Source organism: Crinia signifera, chromosome 1, assembly GCF_055691185.1.
Source record: "Crinia signifera chromosome 1, ASM5569118v1, whole genome shotgun sequence".
In the NCBI taxonomy this organism is placed as follows: domain Eukaryota; kingdom Metazoa; phylum Chordata; class Amphibia; order Anura; family Myobatrachidae; genus Crinia; species Crinia signifera.
This window is the reverse complement of record NC_139217.1, coordinates 332,878,491-332,894,036: the sequence shown is the minus strand read 5'-3', so window position 1 is coordinate 332,894,036 and position 15,546 is coordinate 332,878,491. Positions and strand designations below refer to the sequence as shown.

General features: G+C 44.0%; 1 protein-coding gene across 1 annotated transcript; it reads left to right on the top strand.

Moving 5' to 3' along the window:
* The first annotated feature begins 4,671 nt into the window (after positions 1-4,671).
* On the top strand, positions 4,672-14,018 carry SLC39A2 (solute carrier family 39 member 2). Its single transcript, XM_083158372.1, has 3 exons — positions 4,672-4,786; positions 8,040-8,158; positions 13,329-14,018. The coding sequence occupies exons 1-3, from the start codon at positions 4,672-4,674 to the stop codon at positions 14,016-14,018; spliced, it is 924 nt and encodes a 307-aa protein (XP_083014498.1).
* The last annotated feature ends 1,528 nt before the right edge of the window (positions 14,019-15,546 follow it).

Genomic DNA, 15,546 nt, shown 5'->3' with positions numbered 1-15,546 from the left:
GCTCTGTCTGAAACCTTGAGCCTTATTCTAGTTCACTCTTAGAGGCAAATTTCTTCTCAAATGGACAAAACCATGTGCACTGCAGGTGGGACAGATGCAACTTGTGCAGAGAGAGTTAGATTTGGGTGGGGTTTTTCTTCAAAGTGAGATCTATATTGCAGTGTAAAAATAAAGCAGCCAGTATTTACCCTGCACAGAAACAAAATAACTCAAATCTAACTCTATCTGCACCTGTTACATCTGCCCCCCTGCAGTGCACATGGTTTTGTCCATTTGAGAAGGAATTTGCCTCTAAGAGTGAACTAGAATAAGGCCCCTTGTCTGATATGCATCAGCCTGATTCTTTAAGCTTAAGCAGGTAAATTATTATAGTAAGTTAACCAGGAAGAAAATTCCTTTTAACAAGCTAAAAGATCTGGAACCGGTCTAACTTGATCAAATTTCAATCCAGATCAATCTAATCTTAATCATCTACTGGACATTCTCTTCTTTCACAATGATATATTTTAAGTTCACTGATTCAGAATATGCCTTAAGTGAAATATTAATTGGTCTGACATGACAGTTCAGTGTACATTTATTCACCTCTGTGACAAATTGACAATCTAACGTACAACTTTCTGCCATATAAACATTTGCTCATGGTGGTCATTATAACAATACCTGTCAAGTCTTAAGCTCCTGATGGATTGAGCCCATACACTGGGTCAGATAAAGTCTAGGTCTTTATTTTTTATAGCAGTTAAACAGCATACCATGTAATCAGCACATTAATGATGGTTACAGTGTTTTCAGCATACAGGTCACAGCAGAATACAAGCACATCAAGAAGTTCCAGTAGTCCCTACAGTAGACCACATCCTGGCCTTTCAATTGGGCATCTAATCCGCCATCAAGAGCATTTTCCTTCAGCTCTGGAAACACTTAAAGCAAGAGAGCACAGGTGCTGCTGATTATACAGGCTTGTTGCTGCTATTGCCCCAAAGCCTGGTCTGGATCCTCCACATTACTCACATGTGCAGAGTTCCTGTCTTTGCCACACCCTGTACAAACGGTGAAATATTAGCTAATGGACAATATTGACTAAGCGATCTTGACTAGATGCAGAAGAGGTTTTGACTAGATGCACTGGTCAAATGCACTTTGACTAAGCTATTTTGTCTAACTATCATAGTCTATGATAGTGTATGATTCCATCTATGCTACTGATTTATCATCGGTATCTAAGCAAGATAAAAACTGGGAGATTTTGGCTAACTTTCTAGGAGATTTTGACTATCTAGTCAAAATCTCCTGCCAAAATCTCACAGTGTGTACACCCCTTAAGGGTCAGAGTCAATTACTCCCCCGTCTAAAGTGACGCATGGGCGATATGCAAATTATGTTTTTTCTTCATGCTGATTGCGCCCAAACGGAGCTACATTTTTATAGCTCTGTTGGGCTATTCAAATGTAGTGGTTGCCAGTGGCACAAACGGGTGCCGGACGGGTTCCCGACAGTCGGGATCCCAACAGTCGTTTACCCGACGTTGGGATCCCGACTGTCAAAACGCCGACAGCCGGGTGCCCGACGGCCACCCACAATTTTCCCTCGTGGGTGTCCACAACCCCCATAGAGGGAGAATAGAATAGGTGGCTCGCGTACCGAGCCACCGTGCCCGCTTTTTTGCGCTCGCCATGCTGTCTGACTCCGGGCAGTCGGGATCCCGACGTCGGGATAATGACTGTCGGGATCCAGACTGTCAGAGTCCCGTACCACGCCCGGCACAAACAATTGAAGCTGTCCTAAATAGGAAGCTGCTTAGAACCCACATAACAAGACTGAGGATATTGGCACCTGGAGCCCTGTGACACTTTGGTATTTGGAACTGCTCAGATATAGATGCAAATACAGGTTAGAAATAACACTGTTTCCAATTTATACAGGTTGAGTATCCCTTATCCGAAATCCTCCGGACCACGAGCATTTCGGATAAGGGATTTTTGAGGTTTTTGGATTTTTTTTGTAAACATACTTACCTGGACCCCCGATGGTCCCCTGGTGTCCCCCAGCATCCACGGCAGCCTTCAGGATCTTCTTCAGCGGTCCCAGGGTGCATTGTTTGAGTTTGCAGGCGCGCTGGTGAAATCGCACCCTCGCAATGCACTCCTGGGATCGCTGAAGACGCTGAAGAAGATCCTGAAGGCCGCCGTGGACATTTGGGCGCTTGGTAAGTATGAAAAAGGGGCAGGGGGAAACAAAAATCCAAACTGAAATATTAAAAAAAAAACATGGTTTTTGGAATATTTCGGATAAGAGATCTCCGGATATGGGAGACTCCACCTGTATTAATTTAGGGATCCCCCTCCTATAGCAAATTAATAAGTGAAAAACAAATTAGCTAATTTTATGAATAGCTTTTTTAATATAGATTGTTTATCGGGTGCTGGATGCGGTCCTGACAGTCGGGATCCCGACAGTCATTTACCCGACGTCGGGATCCCGACTGTCAAAACGCTGACAGCCGGGTGCCCTGCGGCTCTCGTTCCAGAGCAGTCAACTAAACATCTGTCATTAGTGACTGATCTGCCTATTACGTTCAGGTCTGAAATCAGGCCATATGTTGTGTAGAGAAGTTCAGCAAATTAGTTCTTGAAAGCTTCCTTTGGCAATTTATTAGGCCTACACATGCGAAGACACTGCTGAGTACACAGCACTGCACAGCAATGTGTGCTGTGCGATCTGTCAGGGCCAGTATTCTCCGGGGAGAACACTGGCCCTGCCCGGAGATCTCACCAGATTTATCCTGCATGCAGGGTATTAATCGCCGGGCCGATAGCGGCGCGCTGTGCATCGCTATGGCCCCTACACAAGGAGCGATGTAGGGGCATTTTCTAAGCCATTTAGTCAGATGGCTTAGAAAATGCCCTGATATCGCCCTGTGTGTAGGCCCCATTCGTTTGCGGTTTAATCTATAAAATACAGTATAAATACGAACAATATTATGGCACAGATAGTTTGATATCAATTATTATTATAATACTACTTGTGCAAGTACTTTCTGTATTAATCTTATGGTGTGTACAGACGGTAAGATATGGCTTCCGATGTTGCCAATATAGTGAACATCGGAAGCCATATCACATGCTTATTTAGGGCTTGCGCTGCCGATGCACGCTCCCGTGTGAGCGCAAATCGGCAGTGAAATAGAGAGGGCAGGCAAGACTATATAGTGCAGATCTGCACTATATAGTCCAAATTGTGCCACTCTAGCATGCCGTGTGATGCGAGTCCCGATGCGATCTGTTCGCATCGGGACTCACATAGCACGGCATATCGCCCCCATGTGTACACACTATTACAATTGTATCACATACATATGTGTAAACACAGCTTTGAACAATTGCAAATATTTTGTTCTGCTTTGAACTCAAGGTGTCCATACACGCTGTGTTTTTGCTGTCCGATGCGATGCGCGCTCCCGCGGGCATCCCATCGCACAGTTCAAAAAGTATGTGCTGCACATACTTTTTGAATAGGTCCTGATCGCATTGCATGCAAATTGCATACGATGCGATATAGCACAAAACGCATGCGATAATCGCAGTGTGCAGGTTGATCTGGCAGCCATTGTCACTGAGGAAAAACAAACCCTCCTTTCCGGTGACTGATATCTGTCTGCTGTGGGCCCTTACAATCATGGGGCCCATGGGCAACTGCCCATTATGCCCAATGGAAGAGACGACCCGGCATGTTACAGTTCCCTGACCCTTCCACTGACTCGCTGCTGCCACAGGTGGGGACACCAGATTCCCAAGTCCTGACAATGACATTTCTATGTTTCCTTTAGTGCTGAGAGTTTAATTACATGATTTCTACAGCAGAGAACAATAAATCAAAAGAGAAAATGACTCAACAGATGGGAATAACCAACACAAAATATGCAACCTGTAAGGTTGCCAGCTGGCTTATTAACAATTATGTAAAGTTATGAAATTATCTGCACACTTATTTGCATTAGTTAACTCATCTCCACTTACATCTAATGTTGCAACTTATTTTGTTTTACAAACATTAAATTCAGGTGTTATTACTTGGATATAGCAAATGACAAAACTAAAATATTAAGTATCAGTTATGTTATACCTATTACATAGAAGTTGTGTTATAGCTATTAGCAGTTGTGGTATACCTTTGACCCTAAAGGGACATTTTCAGAATCATATCGACCTGCATCAAGAGAAGAAAAAGGGCAAGTTGACCTTAACAAGTATATTATAATGACTTTAGCAAACAAAGATTATTGACACAGGAGCTGTGACTTGGTATTCTAATTTTTCCAAGATATTAATGAGTCATAAAATATTTGGAGAACCAGACTGACAGGTCACTTACCTGGATATTGAAAGAGGGAGTGGTGTAAAGGATAAATATAACAGAGAAGAAGGAAGGAACAGACGTTAAAAGGACCGGGAACATCATACTGGAGCATAATAAAACAGGGAAATAAAACATTAAGGTGGAGAATGAACAACATGGAGGAGCAGCTCAAACAGATATTATGAGGTGAAGAGTTTGATGTAAGTCAGGTGAAGACTGGGAGGCAGAGAGCGGGTGAAGAAGTCTGTTTGTCAGAATCCCTGACAAAAGCAGAAACATAACTTACTATTGGAGACCATAGCTGGTGGAACCATGGAACCTCTTCTGGCGGTAAAGGTTGGCTGTCTGGTGGGTCTTCTGTTCCTGACTTTGATTTGTGGTCTGGCCCCAGCCTTTATCAGCTTTTTTATGAAAAAAAGCATCACAGGTATGAAGCTATTTTCCTTAGTACATTTGTTTTGTTACTTATTTAAATGATTTATTTAAATAATTTGTACTTTCCTTACAAGAAGGTAAATTGTAGATCTGCCAAAATAAAACCAGATTGTACAGGGGCGGATCAAGGAGAAAATGAGGGGGATCCAGGAGAAAATTACAGAAAATGTTAGTGGTGCCAGTGTGCATGCTTAGAGATCAGAGGAGGAGAGCAGAGAGAGGGTGGGAATGGAATTAAAAAGAGGCCCAGGCATCTGTAAATCCACAAAAAAATCCCTAGTGTGCGCAAGCATACATGGTCAATAAAGTTGATAAAGTTGATTCTATCAAAGTACACAGGCCCACCTTGGCGTCAAAAGTGAAGGATGTAGTTGTGTGCGCTCTGAAAAATGGGGTTTGGCCAGTCAAATGGGGCCGTATCCTTGAGTGTGGTTTATGGAGTGGTGTATGGTACCACACCATAAACCACTTCTATGCATTATGCAACAAAATGCTAGATCCCATTATACTTGCCCCTTACACATGATGTCAAATGGAATGAGCCAAAATTCACATAATGCCACATGAATTAAGCCAAAATTCACATAATGCCACACGGATTGAGCCAAAATTCACATAATGCCACACGGATTGAGACAAAATTCGCATAATGCCACACGGACTGAGACAAAATTCACATAGTGCCATAAGGACTGAGACAAAATTCACATAATGCTACACAGATTGAGACAAAATTCACATAATGCCACACGGATTAAGCCAAAAGTCACAATATGCTACATAAACAGGGACATTGCGCGCCGAAGAGATTACATGATCATTGCTATGTATGATTACATGTTTGTTGCAATGTGGAACATGCTCATTGCCATGTGTGATTACATGTTTTTTGCAATGTGGAACATGCTCATTGCCATGTAGGATTACATGCTTGTTGCCATGTGGGATTACATACTCATTGCCATGTGGATTACATGCTTGTTGCCATGTGGGATTACATGCTCATTGCCAGGGGTTCTATGCTCGTTGCCATGTGGGATTACATGTTCATTGGTATGTGGGAATACATGCTCATTGCCAAGGGGGAAAACATGCTCGCGGTAACTGGGGGATAGCTGGGCAGAGAGTGGGGGGCCTGGCTGTATTCAAAGCACTGTACTGCAGGTCCCGGCTATTTGAAATCTCACACTGTGGGGTCAGCGAGCCAATTGGAGCTCGCGGTCCTGCAGCCAATCAGGAGTGATGGCCCCTGATTGGCTGCTGGACTATGAGCTCCAATTGGTTAATGGACCCAGCAGTGTGAGATTTCAAATAACCAGGACCTGCAGTGCAGTGCTCTGCATACAGCCGGGCCCCCCACTCTGCCCAGCTATCCCCCAGTTACCGCAAGCATGTTTTCCCCCTTGGCAATGAGCATGTAGTATTCCCACAGCCCCCCACTCTGTGTCCAGCCGTCAATGCTTTTCTCCTTCAGTCAGAAATGACAGCCCCCCCCCCCCCCCCCCTGAATCTGCCACTGATACTGCATGCCATTCGCTGGGTTTAATCTATTGTACTGATTGTCAATAGTCATTAAAGATGTTATTTTACATAAGGCAAAAACGGGGTGGTGCAGCATGTCTTTTTTGTATCTTATGATGGTACATTTATTATCCACATTCATGCACATTCATGAGGCTATGTGTCTGTGCGTCTTTCAACCATGTACTTTTAAGAAGGATCTTTTCTCATTTTATGTTGTTTTTAAAAAAGAAAAGGGATGTTGCATGTACAGTAACACAACTATATTTTATGACGGGGCCTATTTATCATATTTATACAGTATATAACGATTTTTTTGAGGGGTGGGGAGAGGAAGTACACACAAATATTAAATATCCCCTGCATTTACTTTGGATAGACCATGGAAGATATCAGTCCCTGAGCGCATAACAATCTCTATAGGGTCTAGGTGGGCTGTTGTTCTGCCAAATTCACCAAGAACTTGGCCCCGAAAGTGACATTATCCTGTGGGCAACTGTGATAGGCATATTTTCAGAGAAGGATCACTCAGATACCTATCCTTGGGGAGATGTACTAAACCTTGAAAAGTGATTAAATGGAGAGTGATAAACCATCAACCAATCAGCTACTAACTGCCATGTCACAGGCTGTGTTTCAAAAATGACATAGGAGATGATTGGCTGATGCATTGTCACTCTCTCTGTTATCACTTTTCAGGCTTAGTACATCTCGCCCCTAGTCCCCTAACTGACACTTTGGCCAATAAGCCCACAGACGTCAAATCAGGAAGCACAGTTATAATATACGCTATGCTTTAGCTGTTAGCTGGGGTGGCCTCTTATCGGAGAATAATAGTAAATACCCTCACAATATTTATTTTCACAATGTGAATTTACTCCAAAATATGTTCTCGTATAATTACTATTATGAATGTCATATTTGTGGTTCTTTTTCTATTGTTTTTATAGCTTTAACATATTTGCTGATTGAATATGCAAAAGAGAACTGAGTAGTCATACATCCAGTGGCGTAGCTACATATGTGGCAGACCCTGCGGCGGCTTGGGGGAGCGGCGCCAGCGGGGTCTGTGGTGGGCGCTGCTGGCTGAACTGACAGGCGGATCCCGCTCATTACATATACACGTGGCGGGGACCTGCTAATTTAATATGCACTGCGCTGGGTCCCCGCTTATTAGATATGCAAGGAGTGGGACCAGATCAATGCTCACTTCTGTCTGGATCGCCTGTCTGCTCAGCCAGCGGCGCATGTAGTCCATCGCCTCGCCCCTTATTGGGGGGGGGGGGGGGGATTTTTTTTATGGCAGGGGGAGAAAAAATTCTAGCTATGCCACTGCACTGGGATCACGGATCACGGCACAAAAGAATATCAGAAGTTTGTTACCTAGAATTTTAGATTATTTTTTATTTCTTAATGAAATATGTTAGGTCCAGTTAGGTCCAGTTATATTAAGAGGAACATGATTTACTTCTGTTTATCCACATATTTTGTAATTGGAAGTCACAAGCACTAATATTCCTTGATTGACCATAAGTAATTTGAATTGGTCCTGGACCACCAACCCAGGGCACCCCTGCAAGGTCTCTGCAGCATCCCAGGGTGCTGAGTTGACAAAATGGCAACATTACAAATGTATAATATTTTAGTTTTACAAATCAAACTTTATTATTATTCAATAATAATATTCACCTGTCCAGATAATAACATTACTGATTTATTTCCAGGTATCTATAAACTTATACTTTGCCTGATCAGTGCATTCGCTGCTGGCATTTTCCTGGGAGCCTGTTTGCTCCATGTGGTGGCAGATTTCCTCTCAAACATAGCTGACCAACTATCATATGTAAGTATCAAGAATGAACAAACAAATCTGTGTATGACTAAATCTGCTTTTACATGTTCACTCTCAACTAGGATTATTTTTAATCGGATTATGCTGGAGTGACAATCCAAAAATAACATTTAAATCTCATTTATAATATGTAATTATTTATATCCAGAACCTTCCCAAAGAAATTTGGCTGCAGCCTCTCCCACCCTCAGTTTCACTTTTCAAGGCTAAATTACATTATTTGTTCAGAATGCAGTGGGTTGGGGTTCTTTTGGATAAGGAAATTGAAAACACAAATACATAACAGCTTGATAAATTGGTATCTGGTATATGCTACAGATAGCAGCAAATGATCCCCCAATTCAATTATAATGTAAAATTTAAGAGTGGTTGAGATTTATTTCTGCACATTTTATACATACTACTCTATCATTCTGTTAGATCTGTTATTTATTATGATTTTGTATGTCTTCCACCAATTCCATTGTATGTGAACATGATACTTGACGCTTCAATAAAATGTAGCTGCAGGTCAGTGGCGTAGCTACGTTTTGGGCGCCCCCCCGCCGTTAGGGGGGGGGGACGCCCCCCCCCCGCCACCGCCCCGCCAAGCACCCCTACCCCGCCGCCCATGCAAACCCCCCCTCAATCCCCCACAGCCTTACCTATCGCGCTGGTGCTATATGAGGGCGGCTTTTTTTATGGTGGTCCTCAGCAGAAGAACGGAGCCGCCGGGACCAGCGCGATAGGTAAGTCTGCGGGGGATTGAGGGGGGTTTAACTATAGCACCGCAGCCCCCAGCGCCCCCACATGCACAGCGCCCCCCCGCGGGGGCTGCGGTGCTATAGTTACGCCGCTGCTGCAGGTGCCCACTAATGGGGTGCGGTCAACCACTGCTAGAGGTGTGGTCATCAATGCGAGGGGCGTATCCACAAAGGACACATATTATGCATTCTACAATTTAAGTACAATACATACATACACTACTGCTCTCATTCGTACATACATACACTGCCGCTCTCATTCATACATACATATACTGCCGCTCTCATTCGTACATACATATACTGCCACTCTCATTCGTACATACATACACTGCTGCTCTCATTCGTACATACATACACTGCCGATCTCATTATACATACATATACTGCCGCTCTCATTCGTACATACATATACTGCCGCTCTCATTCGTACATACATACACTGCTGCTCTCATTCGTACATAAATACACTGCCGATCTCATTATACATACATATACTGCCGCTCTCATTCGCACATACATATACTGCCGCTCTCATTCGTACATACATATACTGCCGCTCTCATTCGTACATACATATACAGTACTGCCGATCTCATTATACATACATATACTGCCGCTCTCATTCGTACATACATATACTGCCGCTCTCATTCGTACATACATATACTGCCGCTCTCATTCGTACATACATATACTGCCGCTCTCATTCATACATACATATACTGCCGCTCTCATTCATACATACATATACTGCCGCTCTCATTCATACATACATATACTGCCGCTCTCATTCATACATACATACACTGCCACTCCCATTCATACATACATACACTGCCGCTCTCATTCATACATACATATACTGCCGCTCTCATTCGTACATACATATACTGCCGCTCTCATTCGTACATATATATACTGGCGCTCTCATTCGTACATACATACACTGCCGATCTCATTATACATACATATACTGCCGCTCTCATTCGTACATACATACACTGCCGATCTCATTCATACATACATATACTGCCGCTCTCATTCGTACATACATACACTGCCGATCTCATTCATACATACATATACTGCCGCTCTCATTCATACATACATATACTGCCGCTCTCATTCGTACATATATATACTGCCGCTCTCATTCATACATACATATACTGCCGCTCTCTTTCGTACATATATATACTGCCGCTCTCATTCGTACATACATACACTGCGGATCTCATTCGTACATACATACACTGCCGTTCTCATTCATACATACATATACTGCCGCTCTCATTCATACATACATATACTGCCACTCTCATTCGTACATAAATATACTGCCACTCTCATTTGTACATACATACACGACCGCAGACCACGGGTGTTGACATAAAAAAAAAAAACATGTGGTCCATCAGGGGGGGGGGGGGTGTTTTCTAGGTACCCCCCCCTCCTCCATGCGTGCGCCACTTACACTGATAAATGATGTGCTCTGACAGAGCCTGTTGCCCGGCATCTCTGTGCAGCCCTGAGGGCAGCTACTCTCTTTAGAATCCTACTGTTGTTGGCACACTGATTCTTTACTGTCCCTGACAGAGCCCGCCGCTTCTGTGCAGGGAGGGACACGGAGCGGATGCAGCTCCACTCCTCTCCTGCTGACGTCACCCCCGATCCCGCATACAGCGCAGGCTGCAAGAGCCTGCCACTCGCAGCCTACAGCCAGCCGACCCAGGTGAGGTAATACAGTCGATATAGGAACCGACACTGGGGCCGCAGGCCACGCCCACATGCAAAAGAGGACATGGCTAAGAATCAGTAGGGCCTACTGTTGGTTTCCCCGGCACCCTGTTGGCCCAGTCTGAGCCTGGTCACAGTATACCAAGGCTTGATACACTGACTCAGGGGTGCAGGTTTATCACACTCACCCAGACACAAGTTAAAGTTTTGTGACCCCCTCCCCTTAAAATATAGGGGGAAAGCTCCCCCAGCCCCCCCAGATGATTCATCTTGGGAGGAGGTGAGGGAGGGAATTGCCAAGAGCTCAATATCAACTCAGATAAAGGAAACCACCTACAAGTTGTACTATAGATGGTACTATACCCCAGATAGACCTTCCCCTCTGCTACTCCGGTTTGTTGTAGGCATTACAGACAGAGGGGCACCTTGTATCAAATTTGGTGGACATGCCCTACAATTATGCCTTTTTTGGACTCAGGTCCTTGATCTGTTGATATTCCTCTCTGGCATTCCACTTGCCCTAGACCCCTGAGTTTTAACTGGCCTGCCCTTTCCAAAGTATAGACTCTTCTTTGAACATTTTATTCTCTCATGTATGGGCAGCTGTGAAATCATTGTTAGCCAGAAACTGGAAATCCCCATCCCCTCCTACCGTACAAGCATTACTTAACTATGGTTGGTTTATTTCCAACATGGATTAGATTACGTATTATCTCCATGACTGCCCTCATAAATATAATTTGATCTGGGATCGCTAGGTGTCGGCTTGGTCTCCTAACCCTAGTTAAGGATTGCCGTTTAGTCTATAACTGTTCCTGAACCTTTGACGACTTGTCCTCTGGCCCTCCCTACGGCCTCCCAGACTGTCAGTGCAATATACTGTTACTAAACACTTTACCGTTAGTATTTATTCAATATATTGTCTTGTTTGTTCTACTCCTCCTATAAATGTTTTATGGAAATCTGCGAGTTGTCTGTTAGTGGCTTTCTGCATATATTTCTCTGTATGATCACTGGGTGCTTATTGTACAAGTAAAGAGTTTAAAAAAGAACAAATATGGGGCCCATTCAGACCTGTTTGTTTGGGTCTAAATTCTGCCCAGTTTTCGATGGCAAGGGGTTTTCGATGGCCCCAATTCGTTGATCTGCTGGCATCTGAAAAGTATGGACTCACTTTCAGAGCGAAGGCAGAAGAAATCATTCGATGGTCAGTGACCATCGAATGCTTTCTCCTCCTTTCGGCCACATGCGAGTGAATGTGTTCGTGTACACTTCGCCTCGCATGTTAGCGATGTGATTCGGGTGGCGGGGTGCAAGCATTTGTCTGGGCAGCGGTTACCATTTCGTAAGGCTGCGAACATACGCAGCCTTGTGAACAGGTCTGAATCAGGCCCATGGTGTGTGAAAATCTCCAAATACAGCAGCTGTAATCACAAAGATTTTACTGAACCTGTGTATAGTCATGAGAATTTGGGATTTCCCGTCTGGTGTCTTACAACTGTGGGTGCCCTGTGCGGGAAGCAGGCATGCAGCTGACATCCGCTGATCTCGCACTGGCGTCACGGGCGCATATACATGGGTGCGCCCAGTATTTTCATAGGAATGCCCATGAAACACTGGGTATTCTCATGGACGCGACCCCTTTCTGCCTCCACACGCAACGCACTATGGGCTTTATTCTAGTTCACTCTTTCTGACAAAATCCTTCTTAGATGGACAAAACCATGTGCACTGCAGGGGGGCAGATGTTACTTGTGCAGAGAGAATTAGATTTGGGTGGGGTTTTACTTTAAAGTGAGATCTATATTGCAGTGTAAAAATAAAGCAGCCAGTATTTACCCTGCACAGAAACAAAATAACTCACCCGAATCTAATTCTCTCTGCACATTTTACATTTGCCTCGCTGCAGTGCACATGGTTTTGTCCATCTAAGAAGGATTTTGTCAGAAAGAGTGAACTAGAATAAGGCCCTATGTGTGAACATGACAGCGAACTAGCAGTTCACCCGCTCACATCCAGCGAGCATGGGCAGACACAGACGCAGATGATCAACATCACTCCCTTGTGTGCACACACAGGGGAGTGTGTAAGTTAGAATAACCCCCACTGGGCAATCCAAATGCAGACCAATCAACTGCCACATTACTATAGGTGCTAGTTCTGTGGGGCTAGGGTTATCAAATCAAGGATCAGCGGGAGAGAACACTCAGCAGGGGGCAGTGCTGAGCACCTACAGCAGATGGATCAGACGACCTCTCAGCTGTGCGCAGTGTGTATATGCAGGTGCTACAGACATCTCTAAACTCATCACTAACTCATCGTCCGGGGGGGGGGGGGGCAGGGTGGAGCTGCGGCACGTAAGGTGGGAGTGAGGGAGTAGCAGCACTGAGGTGATGCTGCTGCCTCCTCCAGTCGCTCGACCTGGGTTACCCATGTCGCTCGACCTGGGTTACCCATTCAGCCTGCCCAGCAACCTTGGTCGGATTGCCGGGTTGCTGGACCCGGGATATTCGACATGGCCCTCTCACACCGCATGCCGACCCGGCAACAACTGCTAATGAATAAAATAACGAATACTTTAATATTTCTATTTGTATTTTGTTAATATTGGTTTAAAATACTTAAAACTTTTATTTGTACTTTAACAAATAATTATACATTTTGTTTCCTTTCCATAGATAAATTATCCTATGGGTGAGCTGATCCTGTCTTTGGGATTCTTCTTTGTTCTTCTCATTGAACATATTGTTCTGCACTTTTCCAAACGTTCACGGAACCGTTCCAAAGATGACGTTGTTCCACTGCCAGACACTCCATCAATTCCAGATGCTGATTACAATGTAAAAACTGAAATTCCAAGTGAGATACAGCTGCCATCTGAGGATCCCCATAACCACATCCATCCACACATGTATTCACATTCCTCCTTTCGAGCGCTTATTCTCTTTTGTTCTCTCTCCATTCACTCAGTCTTTGAAGGCTTAGCGATTGGCCTTCAGTCAAGCTACTCAAGTGCTCTTCAAATTGCAATTGCTGTACTCATCCACAAGGGCATCATTGTCTTCAGCCTTTCACTTAAACTAATCCAGAGCAAGATCACAGCAGTTTGGCTAGTAATCTACATTGTGATATTCTCACTGATGTCCCCGATTGGCATTACAATTGGCATTATTGTTACGTTGCAGCAGACCTCAATTATATCTCTCGCACAAGTGATCCTAGAAGGCATTTCCTCTGGGACTTTTGTTTATGTTACTTTCTTAGAGATCCTTCCACAAGAACTTAATTCAGGGGAAAGACCACTTCTCAAGATTTTCTTCATTATCATTGGTTTTACCGTAATGGCTGTTGTTGCCATCTGGGCCTGAGACTCCCTTAGTTTTCTGTTACCTGTATTATAGTAATACCGCTTTCACACTGCACTTGTTAAACGGTATATTGCCGTTTTTTCCCCCTCTTTAAAAACGTTTAAGGCTGCAGTGGGAAAGTGCCAGAGTTGAGTTACCGGTTAAAGATAACCGGTATTTCAAAACGTTTAAAAAGCAGAGTCCTATACGTTTCAGAGCTGTTTTTTATGCAGTGAGAATGTCTCTGAAACGGCATTTAGTAATAAAAAAAAAAAATAAAATGATTACAGACCTGTGATAGGCTGTCCCCGGCATTCTGCCTTGAAACGTGTTCAGGGGATTAAATGGGTTGACTGATGTGAATGGTATTTAAAACTGTAATCTACTGCAATGTGAATGCTCGGACCCGTTTTAAATACGTTTAAAAATACCGGTTTTTAAAATGTTTTGGCAATGTGAAAGCTGTATAAATCTCTAATCTATAAAAACATTGCCTGAAAACAATATTTTAATATAAATAAAATAATTAGATAAAACAATGTAAATATAGCCTAAACATACAGTAGGTTTTTATAAGTATGAAATTGATTGTGGACTTATTTTATAATTTCTTTACAGAGTAACACATACAGTACAGTGTCGAAAATGATTATGTTCTGGGATACTTTGAAAAAACTATTTATTTTTATGTTTTTTTAAAGGGACCTTAAAATAAAAATGTTTTAATTAAATTCTGAAATTATTTAAATATTTCTTAAAACACTTTTGAAATGTACAATAAACAAAAAAGTGTATCCTTATTTATGTTCAGCCCCTTTTCTGAAGTTGGCTTTAGGTAGCTCGCTTATTTCATTATGTAGCACAGCTGCAACCAGTACCAAGGCCAACGTATGTTGGCTGCTACAGATGTAGCCATGCTCATTCATCCCGACAGCGCACCTAGGCGGGGAATTTGGCACGCCACTTTGTAGCACGCTCAGGCGCATTGAGGTGTCCCATACAATATGCATGCAATACACATCTCCACCACTGGGTGGGTAATGCTCCAAAAATCCATTGGCGGATTAATATACAACTAGAGCTGCGCCATTCGCTGAGAATGGGTCATACTTGCTCAGTGGGGTAACTACCTCATATGCGCCCCCGCCCCTAATTTTTCGGCGCCCCCCCTTGCCCTCCTCCTCCCCTCGGCGTCCCCCCATGCCCGTACCTGCCCGGCCGAATCTGCGGTCACGGTCCCGCCGCCGGCTCCTGCTGCTGTAATGAAAACTGAGTCTTAGAAAATGGCTGCCCCAATACTGCGGACAGAAAACTGTCTGCAGTATGGTGGCAGCCATTTTCTAAGTGTCAGTTTTCATTATAGCATCAGGAGCCGGCGCCGGGAGACGGAGAGACGGGACCGTGACGGCCGGCAAGACAGCAGCGGGTAACTATAGCCCCGCAGACCCCCGGCGCCCACATGTTCTCTGCGCCTCCCTGCCACCACGGGGGCTGCAGAGCTATACCTAAGCCACTGCACTTGCTCGTCCCATTGCTGTGAATAGGGCGG